This window comes from Danio aesculapii, chromosome 1 (assembly GCF_903798145.1).
Source record: "Danio aesculapii chromosome 1, fDanAes4.1, whole genome shotgun sequence".
Classification (NCBI taxonomy): Eukaryota; Metazoa; Chordata; class Actinopteri; order Cypriniformes; family Danionidae; genus Danio; species Danio aesculapii.
In genome coordinates this window covers 16,780,064-16,792,100 of record NC_079435.1, presented here as the reverse complement: position 1 = coordinate 16,792,100, position 12,037 = coordinate 16,780,064, and the positions used below count along the sequence as shown (strand labels likewise).

At 36.1% G+C, this 12,037-nt stretch overlaps 1 protein-coding gene across 1 annotated transcript; it reads left to right on the top strand.

Moving 5' to 3' along the window:
* Window positions 1-748: 748 nt before the first annotated feature.
* On the top strand, window positions 749-10,305 carry LOC130227907 (prostaglandin D2 receptor 2). Its single transcript, XM_056456745.1, has 2 exons — window positions 749-839; window positions 5,822-10,305. The coding sequence occupies exon 2, from the start codon at window positions 5,824-5,826 to the stop codon at window positions 7,084-7,086; it is 1,263 nt and encodes a 420-aa protein (XP_056312720.1). The 5' UTR covers window positions 749-839; window positions 5,822-5,823; the 3' UTR covers window positions 7,087-10,305.
* Window positions 10,306-12,037: the final 1,732 nt, after the last annotated feature.

The following is a 12,037-nucleotide window of genomic DNA, read 5'->3' as shown; positions in this document are numbered from 1 at the left end:
AACTGTTTGTCAAATAAAAATGCAGAATCCAGGATAAAACCTAGATTTCTTACAGACGGTTTAATGTAGTCGGATAAATTTAACCAACATTTGATTCAGCTACAGCTTAGTACTATAAATAAATGGGGTATTTTGAGCTCAAACTTTACTTGACTTGGCAAAATGTGGCTTTTATTAACATTTTTAATAGTTTAAAGGGATATTTTGTCTGGGTCGGTGTTGTATGTTACTGTACAAAAACCTTGTAATAAGCTGCCAGTACATTTTCTGTAATTTTAAAGATTTATTTTTATACATTATATTATTTCAAACTACTAAAAAGTCAATAAAAGTCACTTTGTTAAACTGTAGAGTTGAATTTTCAACATCACATAATGCAATTCACGACCATACATAAATGGATAACACCAAAATTAATAATAATTCATTATTCTTAAAACTGTTAATTTTTTAAAGTGTATTCTTTCAACAATTACCCGTTTTCTTCTTGTTAATTAATATGTATGATTGCCTCGAGACTGAAAAGATCTTATAATATAATTTATGTGTATTGTTTGGCATTATTTATGAATTTAAAAGCACACATAGACTCTAAATATTTGTCATTTGTATTCTAGAGGAAGACATAATAATAGAAGAAAAGCACAATGATCCACTAAAACGATTCCTATCTGTAACAGACCCCGCCTCTCCTCATGATGTATTAGACACAGGAATGACAAAATAACGTCTGAAAGAGAGAAGAAAGCAGAGATGACAGAAGAAAGAAACCATGAGACACCTAGAGATGAATTAAAGAAGATGCTTTGAGGTATAACAGTACACAAACTTCACAAAAGGTAGGTTTCCTTTTGGTCCATCCTGCTTGAGATAACTGTTAAAAGCTAAAATAGTCGACCTGACTAAACTTGTTTGAGATACTGTCAACTGTTTTGCCTTTTATGGTACATGGAGTCTTGAAATCTGAAGAAATTCTTGAGAAAAGAATGAAAACACATGCACTCAATAGAGCTGAAAAATACTGTCAAATGTTTGAGGTTTGTAAGAATAATAAAAAAGCAACAAAAAAGTAATAATCCAAAGGCAGTAAAGATTATATTATATTATATTATATTATATTATATTACATTATATTATATTATATTATATTATATTATATTATATTATATTATATTATATTATATTATATTATATTATATTATATTAACTAATTTTAAAATATAAATAAATGCCATTTATTTCAATTTTATCCAAAAACATAGTTAAAAAAATTTCAAAACAGGTAATAAAATGTGCTCAAGCATTAAATTATTATAATAAAATGATTTCTGAAAGAGAGAGAAGAAAGCAGAGGTGATAAGAAGAAAGCAACCAGGAGCACCTAAAGATGAACTAAAGAAGATGCTTTGAGGTTTAACAGTACACAAACTTCACAAAAGGTAGGTTTCCTTTTGGTCCATCCTGCTTGAGATAACTGTTAAAAGCTAAAATAGTCGACCTGACTAAACTTGTTTGAGATACTGTCAACTGTTTTGCCTTTTATGGTACATGGAGTCTTGAAATCTGGAGACATTCTTGAGAAAAGAATGAAAACACATGCACTCAATAGAGCTGAAAAATACTGTCAAATGTTTGAGGTTTGTAAGAATAATAAAAAAAGCAACAAAAAAAGTAATAATCCAAAACAGTAAAGATTATATTATATTATATTATATTATATTATATTATATTATATTATATATATTATATTGAATTATATTATATTATATTATATTATATATATTATATTGAATTATATTATATTATATTATATTATATTATATTATATTATATTATATTATATTATGTTATATTATATTATATTATATTATATTATATTATATTATGTTATATTATATTATATTATATTATATTATATTATATTATATTATATTATATTATATTATATTATATTATATTATATTTTTCATTCATTTTCTTTTCGGCTTCTTGTCCCTTTATTAATCCGGGGTCGCCACAGCGGAATGAACCACCAACTTATCCAGCACGTTTTACACAGCGGATGCCCTTCCAGTTGCAACCCATCTCTGGAAAACATCCACACACACTACTGACAATTTAGCCTACCTAATATTTAAATATAAATAAATGCCATTTATTTCAATTTGATCAAAAAACATAGTTTAAAACAATTCAAAGCAGGCAATAAAATATGCTGAAGCATTAAATTATTATATTAAAATGATTTCTGAAAGAGAGAGAGGAAAGCAGAGGTGATAGAAGAAAGCAACCAGGAGTACCTAAAGATGAACTAAAGAAGACGCTTTGAGGTTTAACAGTACACAAACTTCACAAAAGGTAGGTTTCCTTTTGGTCCATCCTGCTTGAGATAACTGTTGCAAAATAAAAAGCTAAAATAGTCGACCTGACTAAACTTGTTTGAGATACTGTCAACTGCCTTTTATGGTACATGGAGTCTTGAGATCTAGAGACATTCTTGAGAACAGAATGAAAACACATGCACTCAATAGAGCTGAAAAACACAGTCAAATGTTTGAGGTTTGTATAAAGAAAAGAAATCAGCAAAAAAAATTATTAATCAAAAGGCAATAAAGACTTTTATGTTATATTATATTATATTATATTTTAAAATTATAAAAATAAATGACATTTATTTTAATTTTAGCTACGAATAGTTATATAAAAATAAATATGTTCAAGCATTAAATCTTTATATTAAAATGATTTCTGAAACATCATGTGGAACTGAAGACCGACTAATGCAAATGAAATGAAAGTGCACTCCATGATTTGGTTGGTAAAAATTCAGCTTTTTACATATTTTATTTATTCACAGTATTATAGTTTTACTGATTTTCTTTGCAAATTAATGCAGTGTATGCAATGTGTAAATTCTTATAAAAACTGACAGTTTATTTTTGCAATATTAAAAACACGCTGGCAAAAATCACACGCAATATTCATTCATTCATTTTCTTTTTGGTTTAGTCCCTTTATTAATCTGGGGTTGCCACAGCGGAATGAACCGCCAACTTATCCAGCATATGTTTTATGCAGCGGATGCCCTTTCAGCTGCAACCCATCACTGGGAAACACATACACACTTATTCACACACATATACACTACGGACAATTTAGCCTACCCAATTCACCTGTACCACATGTCTTTGGACTGTGGGGGAAACCGGAGCACCCGGCGCAACCCACGCAAACGCAGGGAGAACATGCAAACTCCATACAGAAACGCCAACTGACCCAGCCGAAGCTCGAACCAGTGACCTTCTTGCTGTGAGGCGACAGCACTACCTACTGCACCGCTGCGTCGCCTCACACGCAATTTATAAATAAATATTTTGTAAATTTTATAGAAGATAAAGATAGAACATGCAAACTCCACACAGTAATGCCAACTGACCCAGCCGAGCCTCGAACCAGCGACCTTCTTGCTGTAAGGCGATCGTGCTACCCACTGCACCACCGTGCCACCCCAATAATAACACAGTAAATTAGAAAATGCAAAACTTACATAAAAGAAAACGAATGCGATTTGGACTATAATTATTAATAATACACAATATTACATTTTTCTGCAAAGCAGTAGAGGACTTCACAGCCAAAGCTTTGCAAATTCTATTGGACAGTACACCAACACTATACCTCTTTGGTACAGAATTGAACAAGATACTTGATTCTACTTCTACAAAGAGACTCTGCATCATTTTCTATCAAGCAAACAAAAGTGTATTTTGCTCAACTGGAACCAACAACAACCTATTGTTCATTAAAACCAATAAACAAACAATTAAAAAAAAAAGATTAGATTTTGGCTATCACATTGTGATTTAAAGTAAATGTTGCACTTTTCACATTAAAAAGTAATAATAATAATACATAATAATTCATTTTTTTCACAACTCTCTTTCATTTCCACCCAAACATTTCTTTGTTTTTTAAGTGAATACTGCAGTTGGAATTATTCATGGGGCAGGCACTGACATGTTCAGGTGCACAATGTGGTGACAAACTGTATGTTTTACAAGGAAAATGAGATCCATTATCAGTCCTAGATGAAACTGTAGTGGTTTTACACCAAAACAACAATTATTAGGTAACTCAGTGATTCATGCTTAAAAAAAAGTTCCTGTTCCTCACAGTAATGGCAATAATTTTAACACCGCAAACTATTATGAAAGACTCTGAGACAACAAGCTAAAACAAAATTCAGACAATGACAAACGTTGACTCAAAACTTTCATGACTATTCGATCACGTCTGAAATGAATCAAAATGTCCACATACCTTAAGATGATGTTTTTGAGGTCTTGGAAATAGTGTGGTGTTGTTTGAATCAGATGAAACTAAGTCAAAATAGCGACAGCACAAATCTCACAGACAGACTAACACAATTACAGGCTAATACTGTTCATTAGGGTATTACTGTAAATGCAGTTAAGTAGATAGATTTTGCTTAACTTCAAAGTGCATCTGATTATCGTTCACCCCAGTTTCCTATTTCTCTGTTATCTCTCCTTCCTCTTATTTGAAAACATTGGGAAATCTGTTGTAAGATACTTTCTTGCAATCTCTATAGTGATCTTCTTAAAGATGTACAGTAACAGTTCATCTACATCTTTTATACTTGTCGTTTTATTGTTTAACTGAACTTTAGCTTTGTTTTAAAGTGATAGTCAGGGTTTACTCACCCTGGTGTTGATGACTAACTTTTTCCTTCTATGGTGGAATGACTTTATTTTAATACAGTCATGCTCTTCAGCAACAGGTCATTCACTTGGGGCACAGATGCAAGTGAAGAAGGGTGGGGGTTGTGGACGATACAGAAGAGCAGAGTGAAGACGCTAGTGAAAAGTTGGGCGTAGATAAAAGTGAAGAGCTGGTGGGGGGGGGGGGGGTGTACGGTGGGCCATTAATAGTATTGCTGGGGGCCCCAAAATGGCGTGGGCCCTTACAATCATCCTAACTCACACCGCCAACCACAACCCCGCCCCCCCCCCCCCCCCCCCCCAAGTGGCACCCCTTGAGCCTTTTCAAATGGAACCCGGTGAATGTTTGCTACGCATAAGAAAGGTTTCGTCGACCACGAAAGGGTGTGGTCTCAGACTTAAAGGGAAAGTTCACCCAAAAATGTAAATTTACACTCTAATTACTCATCATCCACTTATTCTAAACATTTATGAGATGATATTGGACACAAAGGTATATGAAGGTGATACATCATTGCCTGCTACAGCCATGAACGGCAAAGATTATTATGCCAGAATGGCCATGCATATTGGCCTAGAAAATTGTAACTTGTCATTTTCCATCAGTCTAACACAATGTGCTGTAACTACAGAAGAGTAAAGCTTTAAATAGAAACATGACAACACTAGTTATTTTGCAGATTAAACCATATGCTAATGGTCTAATCTGATTCAATGATCTATGCTAAGCTAAGATAAAGGTGCAGTCCCTAGCCCTTTATATTGGCTGAATGAATTGAAAAAATTGTAAAGCTCAACTGTTTAACTCCAGGGAAGTTGTAAAATGAGCCTATTTCTAAAATAAAAGTGTTTGTTTAACTAGTTAAACAAAGCCTTTAGACTCTACAAACTCTACTACAAATTTCTAGACAAGTGTGCTAGAGATGTTTGGAGCTAAAATCTATGTTGGTCCTATAAGAGAGAAATTAAAATAAAGAGGAACACTGAATTTACTGGTATGATTAATTTCAAACTGTGACATAACATATTATTACAGTTTCTCTTTTTTGATTTTCTTTCTTGTTTCTTTTTTGAAACAGAAATGACTTCCTCATTCCCAGCCAATTCCTCCCTCGGCCCCTCAGAGCTCCATTGTCCTCTCCTGCAGACGATGATCTCTCACCGGCTGAACAACGACAATCAGGTCAACATGGCGGCTGTGATTGTCCACGGTGTGGTGGCCGCTCTGGGGATCCTGGAAAACGGGCTGGTGCTGTGGGTGTTGGGCTGGCGTCTTCGGCGCAAGACAGTTGCCTCAGTGTGGGTTCTCAATCTGGCTCTGTCGGATTTCCTAACCACACTAACCCTGCCGCTATTCACTTATTACCTGCTAAACGGACACAGCTGGGAGTTGGGTGGGCCACTGTGTGCTGCCCAGGCATCCATTTTTTTCCTCAACATGTTTGTTTCTGCCTTTCTCCTGGCTGCTATATCATTAGACCGCTGTTTGTTGGTGACTAAGCCGGTGTGGACTCAAAACCAGCGGACAGTGTCGATGGCGTGGAAGACCTGTGGTCTTGGATGGATATGGGCTGCTTTTAACACATTCCCGTATTTCATGTTTCGTTCTGTTGTGGTCAAACAAGATGGACGCAAACTCTGCTACCACGATTTTGCACTTTATTCTTCCCCGAACACTTTGAACATAGACTGTAAGGTTCGTCAAACGGCAACAGCCGTGTCTAAAGTGTTACTGGCGTTTGTGGTGCCCCTAGTGGTTATCGCCGTTAGTTATGCTTCATTTGTTCTGGAGTTACAGGCTCGCAGAAAGAGGCTTGAAAGCAGGCTGAAAGTTGCGAGAAACGACAAACAGACGTCCTCAAAGTTCTTAATCTCTCCGTCAATAGGACAAAACGGCACTCGACTATCACAAAGTTTTACAAAAATGATCTTTTCGGTGATCGCAACATTTGTCCTATGCTGGGTGCCGTACCACGTCTTCTGTCTGCTTGAAGTGACGGCTCAGTACAAAACAGAGTTTGTGGACGTGGTGGAGGAGTACTTACCTTTCGTGACAACATTTTCCTTCCTGAACTCTGTGTTGAATCCCATTATCTACACTTTCAGCTGCCCGGATTTCTGCACCAGGATCCGTCAGAGTCTGGGGACTCTTTTCGAGGGGCTGGTGGAGGAAGCTGGACCTGGACGGAGGAGGAAAAGTGATCTATCATCCCCCATTTTTTTACTCAGATCTCCCACTACTCCTAGAACCCATTGTGCCCAGCTCAAATCTAAGGGCTCCTTCGACCCCTTTGCCTTTAAAAGCCATTCCATATATGAGGGAACGAAGAACGGCAAAATATGACTTTATAACATATCCTGGCAGTCAAGGTCAAATTTATTGTCTCCCTTAGGAGTGATTTGCTGTTAGAAACAATGGTCTGCTGTAAATAGACACCCACAAGACAACATATATGTAACGAATATGGCCGATCAGACATATAATTATTTTGCTTTTATTCAACAAATAACACACCATCAACTTTTCCTACCCAGAAAAAACTGGATGGTCAGTGGTAATCCGATTCCAAAGTATTTACAGGAAGGAATGCTCAGAAATTGACACACAGAGAACTTCTATAAGCTCCTTGCTTAAGTCTTGCAACAAGTCTCTAGCAACAAGTCTCTAGCTCATGTTTTAATATTATGGTTTTAATACTTCTGCAGTCAATGTTTAACGCTACCACAGCTAAATAAGATCATAGATGGTTCATGTTTGATGTCCCTGCAAAGCTAATATGGCGTACTGAACGATTGTTTACATTTTATGTTAATATGTGTGCAACATATCAACATTATAAAACACTTTGAACATTTCTGCATCAGTTTACACCCAGAATGCCTATGCAAATCACTACGCTTTGGAACAAAGACTATAAAACGTGCCTTGGAGGAGTTAACTTCTTATTGGTCAACTCAGCTCCTGAGGGTGAGTACAAAACCACCCTTATAAAAGCTGGTAGCCTAAAGCAGGCACCGGAAGTGCCGCTCGGTGCCACGACACTGACCGCACATGACAGTTAAAAGTAACACACACCAGATGCGGACATTCGCATGATATTTAACATGAAACTAATGAGATGGCACTCTGTGGCGCGGCAGAGAAATAAACAGTGTCCTGAGTCGACTTGCGGCGCCTGTGTGTGTACCCTGATAGAAACCTATGTTTAGAATTCTGGAATGTATGGTGCTGTGTGCGCCACCGAGCCATCGAGCACCGAGCGGCGCTTCTGATGTGCCACCTGCCCAGAACAGAACCAAGACGAGAACTGACACAGACCCCAGGAGAGAGAGTTGTTCCGTTCCAGCTCCGGACAGCTTCTCTTCGGATTCAGTGAAGAGACTTGAACCCTGGCAAGAATGGGTTAACCGCACAGCTCAGACATTCGCATCTCCGATACCTTTCTTTCGTTCTTTCTTTTCCGTCGAGAGTCTAGTATGCTGTCAAACCAGAAGTCGACATGACAAGTCCTTTTTGCCGCCTCAAAAACTTGAAACGACAGACTCCAAGCCTCATGAGGACAAAGAGCTGACCACCAGCTAAACACAAGTGAATATTAGCTCAACAGAGGAAGATCTTCACATCACACAAGGCAGGCAAATAACGCCTTCAGATTATCACTGAACTGGTGTAAATTAGATGTAACCCTAAAGAAAGCACTGAAGGGTTAAATTGATTATTTTTGGTTCGCTTGGTTTGGTCTTTGGTCCAAATCCTAAAATACTTCCTAATATAAATAATTATATAAATATAAATAATTTCATTAAAACAGTAAAATAAAAAAAATACAATGTGAACAGTGTTATGCCAACTAATGCAGTTATATTATTCTTTTAACCAACCTACCACATTTTACCTGCATAATGAGACCCATTATTGGTACTGTTATTGCAACACAATCTCACGCCAATTCGTAACTTTTTCATTGAATACAATCTCATTTGTACAATTTAGTATGATTTGCTCATCCCCCAATGACTATTGGGTTTAGGGCCAGGTGCCACGCCTCCTTTTTAAGTGAAGTTTATTCATAAACAAATTTTGAGAGAATCACATGCTTATGATTGACCACAGCTGGTCCTGCATTAGCAACGCAGAATTCACCAATCAGATGATTCCTTACTCACTATAAATAATCAGTTTCTTACCTTAGTTATCTTCATCTTGAAGAATGCCCCTTCCACCCCTACTCCTCCCTCCTTTCCTCGACAGGGTACCTCACTACAAGAATGTCATTGTTTCAAATTCTTACTTGGACAGTAGATGTTTCTGTGCGGAGTTTACATGTTCTTCTCGTGCTCGCATGGGTTTTCCCTGAGTTCCAAAGTCCAATAACATGGTTAGGTAAATTGACCAAACCAAACTGCCACCACTGATGAGCTCTTTATTAGCTCTCAATTCCTAATTGCCATTAGCCATATAATAAGCAGGGGAGTTCTCGAGACCTAACTGAGCTCAAACTCCCCTCTCGCCTTACAAACGGAAGGAAGCCCCGGACTCGAGGATCTTAAGAGCTCAGGGCTTGCTCCCAGGTCAGCATGCCAAACACGCTTTATAATCGATCATCAGCTAAGTGTGAACTCTTGAAAATCGTACATTTTTGTATGACTGAACTCATACAAATCAGCCACTAAACTGACCAAACGTAAAATACTTACAATTCCTTGTGAGATCAGGCTGGCATTGCAATGGTATTTTTGAGTGGACTGCGGTCTACCAAACAGAGGTCGCAATCATAGGCTGGCCTTATAAGCCTTTATCTTTTTCTGTGTACGTTCAATTTAAGCCACAGTCATGCTGGATTACCTCTGAGGTTGTGATTTTGAGAATATTAAATGAGTATGTGCTTTCCACTGCTGAAAACAAATGAACTAAAAACTAAAACCTTTTGATCACAAAGCAACAAGGCCCATATTTCTGTCTCAGTTTTTCCACATTGCGCAGATTACAGGCTACTGAAACACACCCACAGACAAAAAAGATGTCAAATTTTAAACTATTGGCCATTCACACATGTGGAGGACTTGACTGAGATTTCAGTTAAATACAAAAACAATTAAATACACAATTTGTATTTCAGTTAAATACAAATTAACATCAAATTTTGTGTTTTGGGCTGAGCTTTTAACTAGAAAGAATCGTTTGACTACAAAACACTACAATATGTGAAGAAAACACCATAGTGTTACATTTTTAGAACCCAATGAAGTTTTGTTTTGTTTTAATAAACTGCTTTGCCTTTTTTATGTCCTTCTTACCATATTTAGACTTCTATAGTTTGGTTCTTTTCAATACAGGTAAAGTGGATGGTTACAAAGGACTGATAATCTGTAAAAAGAAAAAGAAAAACGTGATAAATTTGTTGTCAACAGAAATTAGATCATGCTACTTGCATGCTATATCTTTAGATGGCCATGGTGAACCACAGAAATGTGATGGCTGATTATGCTTCTTCCTACTTTTTTTGGACATGCAAGTTAAAACTGTTTTGTATAATGTTGTATTGTTTTTGTTGTGTTTATTAGGTTGATGAATTTACTTGTTTATTGGATTTACTTTACATGTATGAAATAAAATTAGTCATGTAAGTGATGACTCATGAGAAAAATTTTAACAATAACATGTACATTTCATGCAACTTTACTAAAATCATTCATTCAGCATCATTCAATTTCCTTCAGCTTAGTCCCTTGTTTTGGATAAAGCATATTTTTTACCCAGCAGCTGCCCTTACAACCACAACCCAGTACTGGGAAACACCCATAGACTCTCACAATCACACATGCACTTGTACACTACTGCCATTTTTTGCTTACCCAATTCACTTAACATGCAAACTCCACACAGAAATGCCAACTGGCCCAGTTGGGACTCAAACCAGTGACCTTCTTGCTGTGAGGTGGCAGTGCTTATCACTGAGCCACCGTGTTGCCCACTGCATTTCTTTAATTCTGTAAAAGAAAGTGTTAAGATTAAAAACAAGATTTGGTTTTAATGTTCTGTTGGAGGGTCTGTGGGTTAGCTTGACTATTGTCAGATTTCAATGATATTTGTGTCAACTTTTTATTTTTAAAATCAATATTGTGCAAGCCTCATCACAGTGATAAGCTGCTTTTCAATTCCAATGAACACAAAAAACAAACTTACAACACAATGACTTTGGGATCTTCAAGCTCAATTTGGTGTGTAAGGTCTGCCTGTGACAAGGTAGGGGATGATAACCGTAAATGGGACGATAAAGTTTTAAAAACCGCCTAAATTTTCTGCTATACCGTTCCTAAGGTGTGTGTAAGATTTATTATTTACATTTTTGTTTTTTTGTTTTTAGGACAACAGTATCTCCAGCAGAAAAGATATCCAAAGATGCTGTTTTAAATTGTAAAGAAACCTGTGTTTTTGAAACAAATGAATAGAGCAGTCAATGATTCATTTGAATTATTTAGCCTGACATGTATACTGCTCCAAAATATTTTAAATCTTTCACAAAATAAAATATATTGTGTTCATAGGAGAAAAAAAGTTTTTGTTTTTTACCCAGACATTCGAAAAGAAGATATTTTAGAGCAGTAATCGCAATATCATGATACCGTGAAACCGTGATATTTTTATCCAAGGTTATCATACCGTAAGAATCTTATACCGGCACATGCCTACCAGTGACATTCTCCATATCATGAACGCATTCAAGAACTAGCAAGAACCCAAGATTGCTCAAATTGCCTATTGAGAAATGGCTCTTTTCAAATAATTTTAGGATATGCTACATACAGGTTATGCTATCCTCAACCAACAGTTCAGTTTTATTGAATGTTTTAGCTAGAGATGTGCAATATTTATCATAACTGCTGTTTTAACAATATGTGAAGGGACATTACTGAGTGTCACTTATTTCAAGAAAAAAACACAGTATCCAAAAGCATCCGTTTTGTGATAATGCCAATTAGCCAGGAAAAAAAGTTGGAATGCCCCTTATTTTTAAGACATGAAAGCAAAAATATCTCTATTTGGGGTAATATATGATATTAAGGAATATACCACAAGTGATACTGCTTTACAATTTGACTTTGACATCTTACACACAATTTTTTTAGTTTCTCCAATAAAAATAGGTGTTATTTTTGTGCATCTTACTGTTTTCAATTGACATATTGAGATTTATTTAACCCTAAAAGCATTTCAACTCATTACAATTACAATTTGTTAAGATAACGCCAATATTTTACACATTTTCCAGAGTGTTACAGTATTTCACCTC